At 43.5% G+C, this 20,552-nt stretch overlaps 2 protein-coding genes across 3 annotated transcripts in view; one reads left to right on the top strand and one right to left on the bottom strand.

The window, feature by feature from the left end:
* LOC138467869 (N(4)-(Beta-N-acetylglucosaminyl)-L-asparaginase-like) overlaps positions 1-5,718 on the bottom strand; it is a 601,150-nt gene extending 595,432 nt beyond the window's left edge. For both annotated transcript variants that reach the window (XM_069608161.1, XM_069608162.1), the window contains exon 1: positions 5,512-5,718. In XM_069608161.1, the coding sequence (XP_069464262.1) occupies positions 5,512-5,707 (196 nt within the window). In that variant the 5' untranslated portion in view covers positions 5,708-5,718. The remainder of the gene's footprint in view (positions 1-5,511) is intronic.
* A 1,028-nt stretch (positions 5,719-6,746) lies between these two features.
* The window catches only part of LOC138467868 (actin-related protein 2), a 599,885-nt gene continuing 586,079 nt past the window's right edge, over positions 6,747-20,552 (top strand). The window contains exon 1 of the mRNA XM_069608160.1: positions 6,747-6,919. Coding sequence (XP_069464261.1) covers positions 6,818-6,919 — 102 coding nt within the window. The 5' untranslated portion in view covers positions 6,747-6,817. The remainder of the gene's footprint in view (positions 6,920-20,552) is intronic.

Genomic DNA, 20,552 nt, shown 5'->3' with positions numbered 1-20,552 from the left:
GTCCAAGGCATCTTTTCAACACCCAGGCCTCACCAAACTCTGTGACAGCCCGGCTGTGAAGGCTTGTCTCTGGCTAAAAAGCAAGCATTGCAACTTAATACTACTATACAAAATAAACTGCTGTGCAAACGCATACATGCCAACATTATCAAGCACCTGGGAGGGAGATTTTGTCACGGAAAGCGGGAGAAATTAATTCTCCCATAGGCTAGCATTAGGGTTAAAATTATTTTAGGAGGCTGCCATCATGTGTAGCAATGAGGCTGACAGCAGTCTGCAGAGCCCGCAATCCAGCTCCACTCCACGCCACTGCACACCCAAAGATGAAAGTGACACTAATTCACTGCAGCTACAGCCATGCAACATTTCAACATATCTGACATCAGCAGCTTGGCACCTAGATGGGCCAGGTGGCTTAAAGAACTGCAAATATATATTGATGCAACAGGAATCCGAGAAGAGCGCCGTCTAAGGGGAATCCTAATGCACTTGCTTGGCCCTGTAGTTACAAACATTGTGTTTGAAATGCCAGAAAATAACACTGACACGTTTCAAACCATAATTGATTCCCTGAACAATTATTTTGCACCGCTGAGGAACGTGGATTATGAGAGGCATATTTTTCATACGACCACCCAAGAGACAAGCGAAAGCATGGATAATTTCGTGATGAGATTGAGTAATCGTGCAAAATACTGTGCCTTTGACCGATACTCGACAGAAGAAGCACTCAAGTCACAAGCAATAGCAGGCTGCGAATCCCCCGAGTTCCGCAAAAAACAACTACTGAAAAGCAGTACGCTGGACAAAATACTACAGCTAGCGAAAGCAGATTCTGCACTATCCTTGCAAACCTAGTCACTCAGTAACATTAAAATTACTCAAACTGCCTCCTCAGAATAAGAATAAGACAGAATAAGTGCTACATATGTGGATACAAATTCACACACATTGGTCCATGCCCGGTCCATGCCCGGCTATTGGTCATCACTGTGACAAATGTGGAGATGAGAACCATTTTCAATCGGTCTGCAAAAACATCACATTTTTTAAACCAGCGGAAACTGGCAGAGATTACAGGAGAGAAGATGACCGTCGCTCAAGGCAGGAAAGCCTGCCCCACCACCAGCGGCGATCCCCCACCACCAGAAGGCGCAGCTACTACAGCAATCCGCGCAAGTCATCACGCAGAGACAGATGGCGCGAAGAGAAAAGTGATCAATCCAGTCACTACAGGTACAGACAAGAATCGCAACGACGCCCCCCGCAACAGAAAATTAGATACTTGGAAGAATTGCCGTGATGTCGATGGGTTTTGCACTCCTCCTCATCCAGCAGATACAGAAAGAGGATACGTCCATGCCATCGGGAACAGCATTGCGGCAGAATACAGCCTGGCATTATTGCTGCAGCTAAACGGACAGAGCCGTGAATTTCTGATTGATATTGAAGCTACGGTAAACGTGATAAATGAGAAAACATACAAGCCTCTATCCATTAAGAAGGAATTGAGTGAATCTGACACTCAAATCTACCCATATGGGTCGAACAAACCACTCAACTGTCGATGCATGTTCACAGCTACATGCCAATACAAGGACAAAAGTCTAAAAGTCAGAATTTACATCATCAAAGGAGAGGTACCAGGAGGAGCATACTTGTCTTCCGATTGGCCATTCAGATGGGTGTCATGCATATAATGTACCAGATCATGTCTGCATACACTACCGACTGGAAGGAAATGATTTAGAAAATGTTCCCGACGCTATTTAAAGGCCTTTGGAAACTCAAAGACAAACAGATCAAACTACACATAAACACACAAATACAGCAGATTGCTCAACACTACATGGGCATTCCCCTCAACATCCAGAAGCATGTGGAGAATGAAATACAATCCCTGTTGGAACAAGACATAATTCAGCATGCGTCAGAACCCCCATTGTGCTCATGCCCAAAAAAGAGAACAAAGCCAGCATCCGTATATGCGTTGACATGAGGGCTCCCAATATAGCCATAGAAAGAGAACGTCATCTCACGCCCACGATGACGGACATGATGCATCTCCTACACGGGGCCAAAGTGTTCTGAAAACTAGATTTAAATAAGGGCTGTTACCAGCTTGAACTGCATCCGTCATTTAGATATATCACCACCTTCTCCACATACCTGGGACTGTTCAGGTACAAAAGGCTCAGTTTAGGAGTATCATCAGCGGCTGAAATATTCCAAAATGAATTTCATCAGGTGATCAAGCATATCCCAAATTGCTTAAATTATAGCGATGACATTCTAATATTCGGCACCAGGCAATAAATACACAACACTCTAAGGAGAGTGTGCATGGCCCTTGAAGATGCCCATCGCACGCTCAACCCAGACAAGTCTGAGTTAAACAAGTTGACTTTGAAATTTTTCGGACACATATTTTTAAGAGACAGGCTACAACCGAATCCCGAGAAAGTGCAGGCATTGGTGGAGGCTCCCACACCCACCTCTGTGTCCACAGTACAGTCATTCCTGGGAGCTGTACGTGATACATTCAAGACTTTGCGTCAATGAGTACGCCCCTCCGACTACTCACAGGGAAGCATCAAGAATTCTATCTGTCCAATGAACGCAAAGAAGATTTCCAGGAAATCAAGAAGCACATCGCCTCAGCATCCTGCATGGCTTACTATGACCCAGACCTCAATACAGAGTTGACCGTTAACTCCAGCCTAGTCAGGTTGGGAGCGATATTAGCACAATCAAAACCAGGAGCATCGCCTAACTCCCCGAGGCGCATCGTTGCATACGCAAGTCGCAGCCTCTCACCAACAGAATGTGTATATTCTCAAACAGAGAAAGAATGCCTAGCCGTTGTGTTGGCGTGTGAACACTACCATGTGTTCCTCTATGGACGCCTGTTCACCATCATCACCGACCACCAGGCCCTCACCACAATTTATGGCAAACAAACAGCCAAGATGCAACCCCGCATCGCAAGGTGAGGACTCAGGCTGCAGGAACATTCCTTCAACATCATACACCACCCGGGGAAGGACATTAACCCAGCAGACATCCTGTCCAGGTACCCATTTCCAGCTCAGGATGAGCGCCAGTCCATCAAAGCGAACTAATACATACGTTATCTAATATTCAATGCACTTCCCAAATCCATCACTAGTGAACAACTGACGGAAGCTCTGAGGAAAAACCCCCTACTTCAAAAAAGTACAAGAATGCATTAGGTCAGGCCAGTGGCACATCAAAATCAACCATGGACAGCCGTTGTCAGTAGCCAAGGAGAGACATTTCCACACCTTTAAACTCATTTCACACATGCTGTCCATGTCGCCAGAAGGACTCATGCTGAAAGAGAACAGAATTGTCATCCCTGCAAGCTTGCAAGATCAAGTGCTCGCACTAGCACACTCGGGACATAGAGGAATTGTATGGACAAAACAACAGCTGAGAACCAAAGTGTGGTTTCCCCAGATGTATGAGAAAGTAGAACTACTAGGCAAGTGCATTGCATACAAGGCCGTCGCCCCACGCACCTTTCCGGAACCCCTCAGAATATCATCAATGCCATTACAGGTATGGGACGAAGTTTCCATCGACATGTTTGGCCCGCTGGCAAATGGCAAGGACGTGTTGGTAATTATCGACGATTATCTGAGGTGCACCTCATTCACTCCACAAGTGCCCAAGCAGTAATACCGGCGTTAGAGAAGACATTTTCAGACTACAGGATTCCGTCTATAGTAAAATCAGACAATGGCCCACCAATCAGCGGTCACGACTTTGTCATGTTTGTGGAACATCTTGGTTTTCAACACCGCAAGATTACGCCACTGTGGCCACAGGGCAATCGAAAGATATATGGGGAATCTGAAACGGGCCCTGCAAGTTTGCTCTATCACTAACAGATCATTCATGCAGGCGATATGCACTCTGCTAAGGGATTACAGAAATACTCCACACAGCTCGACAGGAGAGCGTCCCTCGGCACTAATGTTTGGGCGAGTGGTATGTACTACACTGCCACAAAATCCAAATGCCTCTCTCCCCAACACGTATGTCGAAACTGTAAACAAGGATGAAGGAATATGCCGATCTAGGGAGGAAAGCAAAACCCCGTCACTTCCATATAGGAGACCAAGTATTAGTAAGACAGAACCCAGAGGCCAAAGACGTCCCCGCATTTAAACCTGAACCCATGACTGTGACACACAATCAAGCGTCCATGATAACTGCGGCTAGCCCCCGGGTCATCATCACAAGGAACTCATCATTCTTCAGAACTTTTGTAGGTGACAGAGCTCATGAGAGCACTGATCCCACCAAGGAAGAGGACTCATCTGATGTAGAGTCGGAATACAGAGAAGACAGGGACGCTGACGACAGCACCAGCGACTGCCCTGCAAGTGACATTCCACCGGCACGCAGCCCTTCGCGAAGAGTGGTGCGCAGACCCTCAAGGTGGATAGAAGAAATGAACTAAAACATCCCCAGGTTTATGTTAAGCAAGGGGGAGATGTAATGTTCTATTTCTATCGTTAATGGAAAGGGTGGCGTGTCCCCTTTCCATTGTTGTGTTTGGGGGTTGCCACCCACGTGTTTAGTATGTAGGCGGGATTACCACCAGAGAGGCCAGTTTGTGCCTGATCATTAAAGAGTTAGCAGCTACATTCTAAGGCTCCATGATTCATTGCATTCCGGCCTCATTATTATTGTCTCACTTCAGTGCCTGAGCAAACACGGGCTAACAGGCGGGTACTTGCATACCTGTTGTAGCTCCCCTGTAACAGGAGGAGCTTGTGCACTCATTCAAATGGTGCTATTGCCTTCCTTTGCATACCTGATGTAGCCCCCGTAACATGAGGTGAAGCTGCGCCTGTTTGTGTTCCTATACATATTGTGACTCTTATGCATGTCTGCATGCCTGAGTAGCCCCCCTCCCCGCCCCCTAACATGAGGTGAGGCTTTGCCAGGTTATATACACACACCTATTTTGAATGTGACCAACATGATTGTATTTGGTACTGTACTATCTGTGATATGCACTTCCTGTAAATAGCACCTAGATACCCGAGGGTTTTGTGTGCTGATACAAATAACTAAAAAGGGCAATGTTATATCCGCCCTATGTCCCGCAGCGCGGTGACGTAGAGCAGCTAAATAAAAGCCCCGCCCCCTGGAGTGGGAGGCAGTTCCGGGCGAATGTGAACCAGCGTGTGTGTGTTTTCATTTAGCGCTCCTGCCTAGGCCGCGCTCAAGGCCACGCGGCCTCCTGGACCGGAGCCAGCCCCTCGTGCTAGGCCTCCGGGAAACAAGCATCTAACAGGCAAATAGTGATATTTTTATTTGAAAAATCTTGTCTTTTGCCTAATTCGAAAGGGTTGGCATGCACATTTCTGGGAGAAGTAATACATAAGGGTGCAGTGAGAACGGCTACTTCTCTGGGAGAAGCGCTACATAAAGTGCAGAGCTGACATTCATGTACGTGCTACTCATTTCGTTCACCTGTCATTGCTTGCCGTAAGCAGTCAGTCGCCTGCACCCGCGACAGCAGCAGAGAACTCAGCTTCTCTATCACAGGCAAAGAGAACGCCCAGGTGCCCAAAATCGCCATGACAGTCAGTGTAAGGGGAGGCAGGTGATCTTTGTCTGGGCGGGGTCTGTTGGAATCCTCTATGTTTACTGAAATACACCGCCACATAGTCCACTCGACAAACCAAGGATGTGTACACTGAAGTTAACCTGTTTCTAGTGGAACCCGTTTCACCCGCATAACATGTCCGCGTTTCCAGAAACATAAAAAACAACATCCACATACCGAGCATTGCCGAAAACAGATAGTTTGGGGAATCGTAAAACAGACATAAAGCATTAAGTAAATATAAACCGAGATCATGGCACGCCGTAACACAATCAGCACCATTTTAACATGGTCGCGCGCTGTTTTTGATGCATCGTTCGCTTTCCCGTTTCAAAGGTACAGAATTGTCTTTCATGAGTCAAACATATAGTTAAACGCTATATGCGTGGTCAACGTGTAAATATCCTAATATTTTACTGTAGCATTAATACGAGGTAAAATCGTAACCACGGATTGTGGTGAGTAGAATTTCATCCGCCCGATCTGAAACGATAATCAAGCAACGAGAAGACCCTCCTGAAGACTACTAGTTCAAAGATGTATGGGACGCCTCAATCTAATTTCCATAGCGACCGCGCCACCTCTGCAGTAGTCTGCCCATCTGATTGGACATCTTCAGATGAGCGGAAATCGTAGGGTCTTGTCACCCAAGATCGGGGCGTCAACATAAAAGGAGGACTGCAGCTACACTAGCAGAGTTCTGGCGACAACTGACCACCCCGATGCCGTGTGTGCCTGACAGCCTTCTGGTGTCATTGCTTCGCTGAATATATAGGTGTCCCCCCAATCTATAATTAGAGGAGCGCGATTTTCTGTAAAAACATGTTGTCAATCAGAAAAGTATTTCCTCTAGACCCGTACTTGTTATTTTCATAACAAAATATATCAAATCAGGATATAACTAATACTAATATTAATTCTAGCTGATCAATAATCATTTAGCAACATGTTTTCGCTGATATGTATTTTTGTTACTAAAAAATGCATTGGATAGACTAGACGAGTTACTGTGCTCAGTTACTGTTGCTTTCCGTGGCGAGTCCGACCTTTCTATCATGGCGACGCTATAGAGTCTTTGTAGATCTCAGCATAGCGTCTTTGCACATCTCAGCTCCCAAGTCCGAGCCAGCCCACAGCGGTAGCAGCAGGGCGGAGGTTTCCGGTGTTGGAATGCAGGCAGGCGCTACGGGTCCCTCCCCAGCCGGCGAGGATAGCGAAGACAGCATGGACAGCCAGGGCAGGAAAGTGGTGGTGTGCGACAACGGCACTGGGGTGAGTGCCACGCCCCTACAGACTGATTCAGACAGTAGGGAATGGAAAGCAGAGAGCAGAAACGTATAAAGGAGTAGCGCTTTAATCAACTGGGATAGGTAGCGATCGAATCTTCTTTTGGGAACAGAAAGGTTCGTAATCGAAGGAACCCTGGATGAGAGGGGCGGATCCAGATGAGACCAAGAGAGGAATTCACGTTGGGGAGATGGGGATTAAATAGAAGAGGTTTGATTCTGAGGGGTTCGTTAGTAGACACGCTCATGTTTTTTAAAATAGTAATTCAGGGAGAATGAATCAGTTAAAATAAATGGTTCAGACTGTTCTCATGTATGAATGTTAACCTGCTGGCCATCTCTGAATGCTGATGGAATGTTGGTTAATGGTGTGACTAATGGCTCAGGAGAATGTTGATGAGTGCTTAAGTGTGAATGTTTTGGCTGTGTCAGTTGGAGGGTGGGGGGTGCTTGCACTGCATGACTATGGCCAATGGATGGTCTTTATAAACTATACGAACGAGAAACTGGAACCATATGTTTACTGTATATATATATATATATATATATCTCATAATGCTTAACTGGACTCCCTTACCAAGATCCTCACAGCTAGTCTGTCTGGACTGTATCAATGTGTACACAGTCGGGGACTAACGCAATTAAAAAAACCTCTCTGGGTATTCACCATTATATTTCTAACATCTTTTAGCACACACAAACTGATATGGAACATATATAGATGCATTCCCAGTCAAAGCAGCCAGCAATGGAACTTCCTACCACCTGCCTTAAGAACAGACCAAACTTACCATCACTTTCAACAGAATATCATTAATTGGCTTAAGGAAAACGGCCATTAACCAATGTTCCTCTTACGGACCTCCATGACCAGCCCAACTGTACATGGTTAACCTTTTGCTTGGCACATTCTATCTTGTCTCCAATGCTGTATATTATTGTTGTATTTTATCCCCACCGGCACACTATTTCCCTGAACGTTATCCACTATTTTTGTTTACTATGTATATACCTATGACCACCTGCCCTTTTGAATGTATGTTTATATGCACATTACTGTAATGAAGCTGAGAACTCTGCCTGTCTTTCTCCGCGCACTGATACCCTCGGGTCTGGCACGCGCTATAAATAATAAAACAATGATTTTGCATTCGATTCAATCTATTGAACCACTACGATTGCACCTACATAGAAGCACACCGTGTCCCTGTCAGGGTGCTCGCCCTAGGTGATCAGTGGTGCGTGCCTATCTAGCCGAAAAGAGGGAGAGGAGCCCCTGTCTATACAGTTTGTATAATAAAAATGTCTAAAACAGCTATGAAAACATGGCTACAGTTGCCATCAATAGAAAGAGATGAATAAAATATCTCGTACCATACTGGACATTTCAGGGGGGGCTATTTATACGGACAAACAAGCCTTTTTTATTCACCCACAGTGAAGTGTGTACAGCCAATGCAAGGTGAGGGCTAACTGTTAACTAAAATGCTGTGTCGGAACACAGCTTAGGTATTCTTGTTTTTAGGAACTCTCTACCCCAGCCCTTGGGCTGGTATTCAATGTTTCGATGACTTAATTTATTGGGCTCATCTTCTTCAGGACCAATGATTTGTCTGCCGAAGTCAATCACTGTCACACTGTCATCCATCATGGTGGGTCTGGCAGCCATTCCATGACCTTAAGGCCCAGTTGTGATCTCTGTGGACTTAAAAGGTGCGGGCTAGTCAGAGGTGTGAGCTGCTTATTTTTTATTTTTTTTTATTTTTATTTGATTCAGCTGATAAATCAACTTTTCAAATACAACTTATTTTTTACCATGAACAAATATAACTATATAACATAACATTTCGTAATTATTTTATTAACAATTACTTATCTAAACATTATATACAATGCAGGATTATAAAACACATATTCCACTTAAAAAATGAACCATTTTTATCAGGAAATACTTAATATAAAAATTTTACTATTGACTTCATACAGTGAATTTAGGACTTTGAAAAAGCAAGATCCATATCTCTTTATCCTCAGCAGCATGAAACAGATTTAACTTGTTCGATAAATGTTTCTCTCATTGAACAATTAGTTGAGGACAAGAGATTATAACGTGTTGTAAAGTTTCCTTTTCTGTGTAGTTTTTACAAAATCTGCAGAAATTCATATTCAATGGTAGGATTTTTCTCCTCACAAGAATGTCTCTAGTGGGCCACTGATTTAATCTGAAACGTAAGTATTTCTTTCTTATTATTGGGGAGGGACATTTCAGCAAATAGGTAGACATACAACGCAATTTTTTATCTTCAAAAGTGTGACTCTCAGAATCTTTATATTTTAAACAAGATTCTCTATTTACCATCCAATCCATTAATAAAATTTTATTTTAGCACAAATTTGATTTTCCAGCAGAAGCTTGATGGTAATATCTGCCTCAGTTAACGTATTCAAAACCACATTGCGCCATTTATTTGGAAAATGAGATTTTGATTGAACTAATTGGCGGGCTACCACACTCAGCATATTGTTAGTTTCTAGGCCTGTGAGGCATTTTCCAAAAAAGGAACACATGCACCACTTGACTTGACTGGCTAGAGAAACTATGCCCAATCCAAATCTTATAATTGGCATTGGAGTGCTATCAGGAAGGAATAGCACCTTTCGCCAAAAACGTGCCTTAAGCTTGTTCCATACAATGTCAATGAAATATAACATTGATTCAGTACCATAAGTTAATATGGGGATTACCTTTTGCTCATAGAATAGCAGTAAGTGTTTATATGTACATTTCCCAAATTTATAGATCAAAATTTTTGCTTGGGAGATTAAGGAAACCAATTTGGATTTTATATTGATAAGAAATACAGTATTTGTTGTTGTATTCGGGATTGTTATTCCCAAATACTTATATTCTTTTACGATTTCTAAGGATTTATCATACAGAGTCCAGCTTTTCAAGGAGAATTTCTGTGGTTTCATTGAGTTCTTGCATACCATAATCTGCGACTTTTCTAAATTCACTACTAAGTTGTTTTTAGTGACATAGGATGTTAGCGCTGTTAATAGGTTTTGGAGTCCTCATGGTGCCTGGGATATCAAAACCAAATCATCAACGTAAAGCAACCAAACTAGCCGCTGGATTCCAAGTTTCGGAGCATCTGAAACAATGTCCACAAAAGCAGCTCCCATGTCCAAAATAAAAAGATTAAACAAGATGGATGCCATTATACAACCCTGCTTAAGTCAAATTTCGCAGTTAAATAGCCGTCCATTGAGGGACGAACTTGCATTGTCGTCTCTGAATGTAGTTGTTTTATCAAAGCCAGTAAGGACGATGGACAGCCAAATAATTTTAATTTGTTAAATAATAAGGTTCGATCTATTGAGTCAAAAGCCATGCGGAAATCAATAAAAGCAAAATAAAGTGGTTGTTTACGGACAGCAAATTAATGGCAGTCATATTTGGTTGTGTTCCGAGCCCCTGTACAAAACCTGACTGAAAGGGGTCTCTCTTGAGATTTAATTTAGACCACTCATTCAGTTCTCTAAGTATAATACGACAAAATATCTTGCTAGGGGCATCAAGCAAGGAGATTGGTCTATAACTTGCCGGGTTAGCTCGATCACCTTTTTTTATAAACTGGAATGGTAATTGAATGCTTCCAGGAGATAGGAATTTGTTGCCTATAAAGAATAATTTTAAACATGATGTTTAGTATGCCTGTCCATAGTTCAGGGAATTGTTTCATTTCCTGATTTGATAATCCATCTGGGCCAGGAGCCCTTGATCTGCTAGACATGTGAATACAATATAAAATGCCATCTCTTTCAAACTTTAGATTAATCCTATCATCATTCTCATTAAGCGGATAAGGATGCTCAGGGATAGATTTGGCATATATGAAGAATAATATTTAATCCATGTTTCCTCTTTTACATCATTCATCTGAACAGCTATTTGGTGTCCACCTGTTACCTGATTGATGACTTTCCAGGATTCAGCCAAATTCTTGGAGGCCAGTACTTTTAACAAATTGCTCCCATCATGTTGATATAGTTTGGCTTTCATGTTCCTCAACCAGTTCCTATATTTAGTTTTAATTTGTATGAGAGCTTGAAGTTGGCTGGCTTTGGGCAGTTTTAAAACAGCTCTTTTTTTAAATCGAATTTGTGATTTCATGATTCTGATCTCATGGTTGTATACATGTAGATGTGGCACTTGTTTGGTTTTGTGCCTAATAGTCTGGTTGGAACAACTGCATATGGTCAGGATATGGAATGGGAGGAGCATGAGAGTCTGTCGGTTGGTTATTCATCCGCAAGCTACAACATTCTTTGAATGCTTCGAGAGATTTTTCTGACCAAATTAATCTATTATGTGCGGTGTTAATAGTAATGGAACCGTTTTTGTATACATTATGTTTTATCTCTCCACCTTTGTCAGTCCAAACAGCATTCAACTGATTGTGATTCCTTGCGTTAGAATGTTGTACCTGGAAAGTTTCAATTAAGTGCAACCATTCACTGTTCACATAAATATAATCTATGATCGCAGTACTGTTTCCTCTATGCCAAGTTGGATTTGGCGGGAGATCAGTCGAGCAGGATCCGTTCAGCATGAAGAGATTTCTGGATTTTACGAAGTTTGTCCACTTCCTTAATCTGATCGAATTTTTTTGTTTCCCAGGTTCTAGACAATGTAAGTTTAGATCACCAGCTATTATCAATCTGATGGGTTGTTTTTCATAAGATATTAATTCCAGAGCCTCATTCATGCTTTCCAGAAACACTTCGTCAGAAATCCCAGAGGGATTCCAATACACATTTATAAGCACATGTAATATGTTATTCCTATAAAGTTTAAGCATTAGTACATAAGAATTCGGTGCATACCATAATTGTGAATTGGTAAAAATGCTTTGCTTAACAGCAATTAATAGACCTGAAACTGGTCTCCCTGCAATACCCTTGGTAGCTGGTTTCAGAAAAATATCGTAATTGTCCCAGGATGGAGAGGACATTAGCCAAGTCTCCTGCAGCATGATAATATCTTGGAACAAGAGACTTGAGTTCACATTATTAATTAAATGCGTGAGTCCTTGTGAATTCCAGCTAATTATAGACAGTTTTTGTGTGTCAGCTTGAGATAGCTAACATTGACCAGATTGATGACTGCAATTACATGCTTGATTGCTAGATGGTTGATTTGATGGGGACGGTTTATTGGCAGGTTTTATTGACATGTTGTTGTTCCTAACATCAGTAGAGGTGGGTCCAGATAGAAGAACAAAGCCTAGGTCAAAAAGTTCAGCTTTGACCGCCCAAATGGCGTTAACAACTACACGGGAGTTAAGCCATAAAGTCACTGATGATCTGTTCAGAGCATCAGTAAATTCAACTTGTTCTATATCAATAGAACCTATATCATCTAAAGCGGGTAACTCGCTAAATATTGAGAGTACCGATGCTCGGTTCAGATTGTATTGAGTAACAGGTGGTGGACGACAGATCAGGGTTAACGAGTGGAGCGCAGGTCGTTTTGTTGTAGGAATGGCAGGTTTAGTTTGTTTATCTTGTCCAAGTGAAACTTGGTTTAACTCGCCATTCTGGATAACATCCTTTACTGGTTCTTTCTCGTGTAAAATTTTGATTAATACAGAATGTATTAAATTTTTCATTTCACTATCAGAGTTTGTTTGACTGTGATGATCGGAACCCACTTGACCGATATCCAAGTGCTCATTGTTACAGATCTCTTTAGACTGTGTATCAGGAAATCTTGGACAATTCTCTTGTGATATGGAGGTAGAAAGCTTAAAATCTACCTTTTTCACTCGTTCTTGTAATACTGCTGTTTGCAATTGTTTCTGAGCAGGAATGGTAGACATGCTCATCTACTGCATGTCGAATTGCATTACGATCATCTATACGTTTTTGATCTTCAGGGGCAGATTTACAAGTTTGATGATCAGAGTTAACTTTGGAGGAGATTGTCTCTGCCGACTGATTTGATACGGCCTCAAGCAACTTGTTAAGAGGGCTATAAGATTCTATTTGTCGAGTTTGCGTTAGCGAGGACTGATTTTTTTGTTGCACATATTTTTTTGTTATTTCTTTAGAGACTGCAATAGCAGCTGTCCTTGAATGTGTCTGATTTTTTACAAAAAGTTTTGTTTGTGAGGAGGATTTTGTTTTGCCCTTTATTTGATTTTTAGTTTTTTAAACTGCATTAATTATGCTTTGTTTATTTTTGGAAGGCAATTCGGGAGCATGAGAACTAAAGCCTCCAAAAAGTGCATAATTTGTTTTTTTCTCAGGTTCACTCAGATATTTACCTGCAATACATTGCTTAGGTTCTTTAGGCTCTCCGTGAACTATATCAATTTTAGGTTCTAATATCAAAGGAAGCCGATGTTCACAAATGTTAGAAACTAGAATTTGTTTTACAGACACATCCGTTTGAGAGCTAATTGCACATTTTATGTGTGAAGCAGTTGAGTTGATATTCTTAGTATTTATTTGTTTGAGCATTTCTTGCTGCCAAGCAGCAATGTGGTCTAACTGAAGAGAGTGTTTATCTGATTTGGTGTTCAAGGTCTCGAATAATCTAGCTAATGAATGGATGGCAGCATTCATAGATTTTAAAGCTATTTCAGTCAAACCATTCGGATTACTTCCATGTGCATTTGAATCTGGAGATATATCATATATCACAGGTTTACGTAGTGTTAGGGCTATAAATGATAATTTCTCAATCGAATTAGAATTTGTATCACTTATCTATTTGGAGATTAGGAGATTTCGACAAATTTTCTGATAAAGTCTGTGAAGAAAAACATGAATTATTTACATCTATATCAATAACTGCCAAGTTGTTAGTAGCATTCAGACTTGAAGGAGTAGAATCCTGGGCAACAGCACCTGTCAATATATTGCACAACAATATACTGTCCAGAACCGAGACATTTTCCTTTGCAAAAACAGATGATTCTGTGGCTGTGTTTTCTTTCTCCGATGTGAATTGAGACTTTGATGTTAAAAAATTTCCAATTGCAATGATTTCATGCGGGTGATCAGTTGTTGTAGGCAAATGGCAAGCAGTTTTCAGTGTATAAGGTGGTGTTAGAGTGCAAATAACTCCAACTTTGCTCAAATTGGTTTGCCCTATTATTTGTTCCTTACAAAATGGGCAAATGTCCATGCAAACTGCTTTTTGGGGCTTCAAGATTGATTTTGAGTTTGTCGACCCCGGGCGAGGTGTTGAACTTAAACGCACTTTCTTATTTGGGAACTGCGATACATTGCTTCCAAAATTGACGCCATTTGTATCATGAGCTGGGAGCTGCCACGGGTGCATGCGCATGGTGCGCGCGCGAGCACAGTTTTATAGACATGCCTCTCAGGTGCAGTGCCTAAACAAAACAAGAATAAAAGTTGTATTAGCTCAGTACAATATAAGTCTAAAAGTCCCTTTAAAGTTCGCTTGTAAGCAGAGTTCACCTTATGGATGATGAAGTACTGTTTTCACTTTTAATCCAGAAACGAAGTAAGCACGTACACAGGAGGCAAAAGAGTGAGCCGCGGCTAAGCAGGACTTTCCAGGGCTTCGACAGGTGCGAGCACAGTTTTATAGACACACCTCGCAGGTGCAGTGCCTTATGGATGATGAAGTACTGTTTTCACTTTTAATCCAGAAACAAAGTAAGCACGTCCACACGAGGCAAAAGAGTGAGTCGCGGCTAAGCAGGACTTTCCAGGGCTTCAACGGGTGCGAGCGCGAGCACAGTTTTATAGACACGCCTCTCAGGTGCAGTGCCTTATGGATGATGAAGTACTGTTTTCACTTTTAATCCAGAAACGAAGTAAGCACGTCCACAGGAGGCAAAAGAGTGAGCCCCGGCTAAGCAGGACTTTCCGGGGCTTCAACGGGTGCGCCTGCTTATTCTTTTTAGTGCACGTCTTGCTTGTCACAGCTGATCGACTTGCTCCCAATGGATGGCTGCCACGTTCCACTGGTGCGGCTCGTGAGTGGAGTTGGTAAGTATCACTGCGTACCAGATGACCATATTTGGCAATGAGATTGAAGAACCAATGGGACTAGGACTGGAAGAAACAAGGAAACAGGAGAGCTGTGGTGGGGAAGCAGCGCAAGATAGACCACCCACCGCTCCCAAAGGCATCCTCGGAAGGCAGGGAATGCAGGGGCATCGGTATACAGGGCATACGGAGCCTGGACATAGGGCAAAAGGGAAGTGTGCCATACACTATAATTTATAGGTGGGCGAAAAAGAAAGAGAAGTTCCCTTGCAAGCTCCCATCAACAATTGACAGATACAGTACATTAGAGATTTAAGTCAAATGAAGAGTTTCCTATTCAGACCCCTTGAACACTCATTAAGAGCAACCCTCAGACGCTACTGTAATGAAAATGTACTGTACGAAAGCAACTACCGTTACTGTTGACATGTTCTGGATATGTCTGACGTGATGTCTGGGAGATGACAGCTGTGAAGCCCCTGAGTGTAGGGTGAATGGCGGCAGCGTGGCACGTGCTCTGAGAAGGGCACGCTGTACTGCGATGGTTGCAGTGCGTCGGAGCAATGAAGGCCACTCATTACAGCGGCGCTCCCAAACAGGACAGGGTGCGAAAGCAGGAACAAGGGGCAGGCACAGGAAGCAGTGACAACAAGGTCACTTCGGCACCCAGGCGTACCGTGGGAGATCAGAGAGGATAGTGGTACACAGGTTTGTCCGCATCATGGGGCAGAAGGAGATCGGCGGCAGTTCTTTAGGACGCTAGTGGAGTTGGAACGTTGAAGTCTATTATATCTTAGGTTGGCCTTGCATCTTCAATGCTATTGGAATGCTGTGATGTCTGCATGGAATGTTGGATGGGTGACTGCTTAGAGGATTCCTAATGTGTCAGAGCTGTAGCTGGCTGGAGTGGATGTACCCATGTTTTGTCCTGTCCATGTATCTTACCTTGTCTGACACCTACCTGGTGTGTACCTACTTACATGGAACTTGAACTACAGTGTTTTTTTAACCCACATACGTACTTAATTAGCCACAATGTGGTAATACAGGTACAGTAAGAGGTAGAGCTGCCGCTCAGGGGGAAGCAGGCAGACGGACACTGCCCTCCAGGTGACACATGCATGTCCATAAGGTGGTGCTTGCTGGAGGCAGGATTGTCCTGAAGGGCTTTTCAGGCTGGATGGTGCAAGCTCAGGAGCTGAGGGCCCAGGTTGAACAGTCCTGGAAAGGTTGCAGGTCGGGTGATCCATGTTTTGAGTGTCACCAGCGAGTGGGGGAAAGGAGTCAACAGCGCCATCAAGGAGGGAGCTGGCAGGAGGCTGAGACCGTGGAGTACAGTGCCCAGGAAACTTGCAGGCCGGGCAGTGCAAGTACCAGCAGGAAGAGGGACCAGGTAGAAAACGCTGTGGTCCCAAAAGACTTCACAGGCCGGTCAGTGCGAGCGTCCGCAGTGTTGGAGCAGGCAAGTGAAGCGGATCGGCAGGTTGGTCCCGTGGTCCCTGTGGTTTTGGAGCCTTGCAGCAGAAGCTGGTGGAGTCAGCCAAACCCGCAGTTGGAGGGGCACCATTCAAATAAGCTCAAGTGGGTAACTGGAGTGTGGCTGTCTCGGTCTGTGTTGGACCGCAGGCACTCCAGCCCAGGGTGTCATGGGGAGAGACATTAGAACTGAAGCCATACGGTTGGGGTTTAGAGATCTGTTCATGTCTGTGGCATCAGGCAAATTATGACGTCGCCGAATGGGGGGGGGGGGAGTATGGTCATGGCATTGGTTGTGGCAGGATCACGACGACGGTGTGTTGCCATGGAGACCTTTGCTTGCACCGGTGCCATGCAGGAGGCAGTGCAGGTGTCTGGGAGTGTTTTGGAGAGCGCCTGAGAGCTCTGCAGGCGATTGTGTGGCAGACCATGGGTGTTGGGGCAGCCCACTTCTGCAAATGTCCAGTAGGTGGAGTGGAGGAGATATGGAATTTCGCACCCTGTGGGATTAGTCGTTGCCAAACAAAAACATCATTGTGCGGTGATGGGGACTTCGAGGAGAAAAGAGGTTGGGTTGTGAGCGGCAACTGTGCGGTGTGTGAGTCTATTCTGAACATCTGCGGGTGAGACAAGGGGTTTATGTATTTCAAGCTGGAATTACTTTTGTGGCTTTTAGCGCTGGGAGACGGAATTGTGGAACCTCTTTGAGGAAGCTATGGATCGACAAGTTGAATAGTAGTGTGTATGGCGTATAGAACCCTTTTATGATGTGATGTTTGTCATGTTGTGGCAGGGGAAGTATTACTTATTTATGTGGGTTACTAGCGGGGTGATGTTAGTTTAAGGCCTGTTCTATTTTAATACTGTTGTTTGTTTTGTGGCCTTTTGGTGTAGGTTAAGTCACAATTAGTAATTCATGGGGTGCTGAAGGGGAATTGGTGCGGGGAAGCACAGCAAATAAGGTATTTGGACTTCAGAGGGCGGGGACGCACAGCATTTATGTTGGACAAATCTACTAATTTCAGAAGGAATGTGGACACTTGGGTGCGGTGCAGCACTGGGACATGTGTTTTGGCGGTTAGAGAATTGTGGGTGCGGGTATGCACAATATGTTTTCAGGTGCCTTTAAATGTTGCATGTAATTTGTGTTAGTCTTATGTACTGTTTTGTAGGGGTTTTCCCAAGTTGGAGTGTTAATTCCCTCAGAATGGCCAGGTGGTTTGAGTGTTGACTGTTGGTTATAGTCTGGGAGTGTTTTGACTTTTGGCCGCAGTCAAGGTGAGCCTTGTACTCAAGTTCTAGAGGTTTGGAGGACTGTTTATAATCATGGTGAGCTCTATGCTCGGGGTGTGTGGAAGATTGTCAGTTACAGTCGTTGTGAGCTTTGTGCTCGGGTTTCGGTATACTGTTAGTTACAGCCATAGTGTTTTTTTTTTCTTTTGCTCTGGTTTTGGTATGTAGACTTTTGGTTACAGTTGTGCTGTGTTTTTGTTCAGATTTGGAACTGTGGATTAATTACAGTTGTGGCAAAACTGTTGGTTACAGTTTTCCGGTTTGGTGGCGTTTGCTAGTGTTTGTTTGTTGTCAGGATCGCTGAGAGGGTAAACTTTGCACGGTTTTTGTGTTTCATGACGCAGCAGGGGCATGGGTTACAGTAGTACTTGACTGGGTTTGCATTGCTGTATTGTTCCAGAAGAGAGAAGATGCCTCTGAGCTGTTGTTTACCAGGCATTGTTTTAGTTCCTTCCGGAAGTTTGGATGGCGCCTGCAGTGTTGTGGGTTGTTTCCATATTGCCACTTTAATGGATTATCCACCCACCTATATGTTGTTCATGACTGCACAGGTGTTTTTTATTGGTTCCTCTGAGTGTTTCAGCAGGGTTTCATTTGTGCTGGGTATGGTCCTTTTTTTGTTTAGTTTCCTTATTCGTTGGCATGCTGGCCACACATGGATTTAGTAAGGGACCTCGATGCGTTATTTAGTTAAGGCTTTCCCTTTGTTCTGGTTGTGTTGTTTATTGGTATCTTAGGGTGAGGTTGCATCTTAAATGTTATTGTGACGGAGGGAGAGATGTTAAGGTCTGGCTTGCATCTTTAATGCTATTGGAATGCTGTGATGTCTGCATAGAATGTTCGGTGGATGACTGCTTAGAGGATTTTTAATGTGTCCGTTACAGTGTTTTGTCCTGTCCATATATCTTATCTTGTCTGTCACCTACCTGGTGTGTACCTAAGGACAATAAACCTACTTACATGGAACGTCAACTACAGTGTTTCTTCTAACCCACGTATTTGCCTCAAAGTCATTAGAAGTGCCTCCGGCAGAGCGGCTGCGAGTTTTGCACGACTTGGCGCATCAAGTCTAATGATGATGTCGCGAGCCGCGCTGCAAGCGTACAACCGCCATTAAAGTTTATATACACTTGGAAGGTATTCAAACAGTTGACCTGCTCCGCAGGTTGTACCCACACCTCAGATCGAGCAGCCCTAGAATCTAATCCACAGCTTTGTTGAATATTGCTCAACCTTCTGGAGAATACCATTTTTTTATCCTTTTTCTTTTTGGACGATCTGTGTCTGCCAACAGACACTGCCACCAGTATAGAAGGTTGAGGGACAGTACTATACACCTTGCGCTACCCAGGGACAGGCACCCCCACCAGGGCTAGGGTGTTCTTCCTTAGGGCTAGGTACGCCGAGTCGGGTGGCCCCCCTTTTTTCGTGTTTGATTGTGAGCACTCCAATTGATCCATTTGTTAGCATACTCTTGATGCTCCTTGAATACCTGCCGCATTTCAACTGACTACTTGAAAAAATGGTGCAAAGTACCTCCCCAAATCTGGTGGAAGAATCGGGCTTTCTCATATCTTGGGCAAGTAGCATTTACACCACACTGTCATGAACGTTCACTAGCTGCCACTGATAACGGTTTAATTCAGGAAAGTTCGAAATTAAGATTAAATGAGCAGGAGCTAAAAACCAGCTCCTGCGTGTCAGACATCACCCAGTAGGTAGGACGTACTTCTGGGGACAGGAGCAAGTACACAGCGCGCCACAAATCTACCTTGTACAGGACAGGCAAAGTGTACTTTTTGCACATTATGTATGATGCTTTATGTTTAAATGTGTATTAGATGTGTCCCAGTTCTTTATTAGCATGCTCCAAGTTAATGTCACATATGTATGTTAAAAGGCACCAAATGGCCTTGGGAGTCAAAAGCAGTTCTATTAGCTGTTGGTTTTCAGCTAACCAGTCTCTCCTAGGCCAAAAATAGGAGCTGAATAGCTCCCAGCAATTTCGGACACTGTTCAACCTCACAGGCTATCAGAAAGCACCCTAAACTGCTCTTGGTGACTGGATGCTGGAGTGGATCCTATAACCTCACCGTGGAAATGTGCATCTTTGTCAGCCATTAGCTATGCAAACACTGATAATTTAATATACTTTCACAAAACGTTAATGATACCGGAAGTGTGAATATTTTCCATTCCCCCCAAAAACGATTGCTTGTATTTCTCATAGTTCGCAGAATTCTTTAGCATCATTTTTGCTACATACAGTACTCCTAATGCTTTTTGCATAGACACTGGGTGGAAATAGGGTGACTGGCTTCCCAGGGTGCCATTGGACCATTCAGTTAGCTTGCGCTTTGCCTGACTGCCTTTAGCTGATGGGGCTCCGACATCTAATTTTTATCTGGGCTATAATCATGAGACTTTTTTTTTTCCACCCTTTGTCACACTGCCCCCAGAGAAAAGGTGTTCTGAAACCACAGACTTAACTACTCGCATGGTTTCTAATTTGGTATGCTCTTAGTTTGAGCCTTTTTGGCTATGTAACCCTCCTTGTCTGCAAGGTGCCCATACTGAAATCCTCTAAAACCGAGGGCTATGACAGTTACTCTTCTAGTTAGTCTACAGGGGCTTTGTGTTTGAAGCCATTTTAGTTTGAGGGGCTTGTGATTCTGAGGCCTTCCATATCTAACATGTACTGATAGTCCAACCCTTTTAGCCTGAGTAGTTCTTGCTCTGATTTACTCATAGTAAATGCTCCAAGTCTGAGAATCCCCTAGATACTTAGAAACTATATTTTTCTTAAAACGTTCCTG

This window comes from Ambystoma mexicanum, chromosome 4q, assembly GCF_040938575.1.
Source record: "Ambystoma mexicanum isolate Mex_15411 chromosome 4q, UKY_AmexF1_1, whole genome shotgun sequence".
Classification (NCBI taxonomy): Eukaryota; Metazoa; Chordata; class Amphibia; order Caudata; family Ambystomatidae; genus Ambystoma; species Ambystoma mexicanum.
This window is presented reverse-complemented; position numbering and strand designations above follow the sequence as displayed.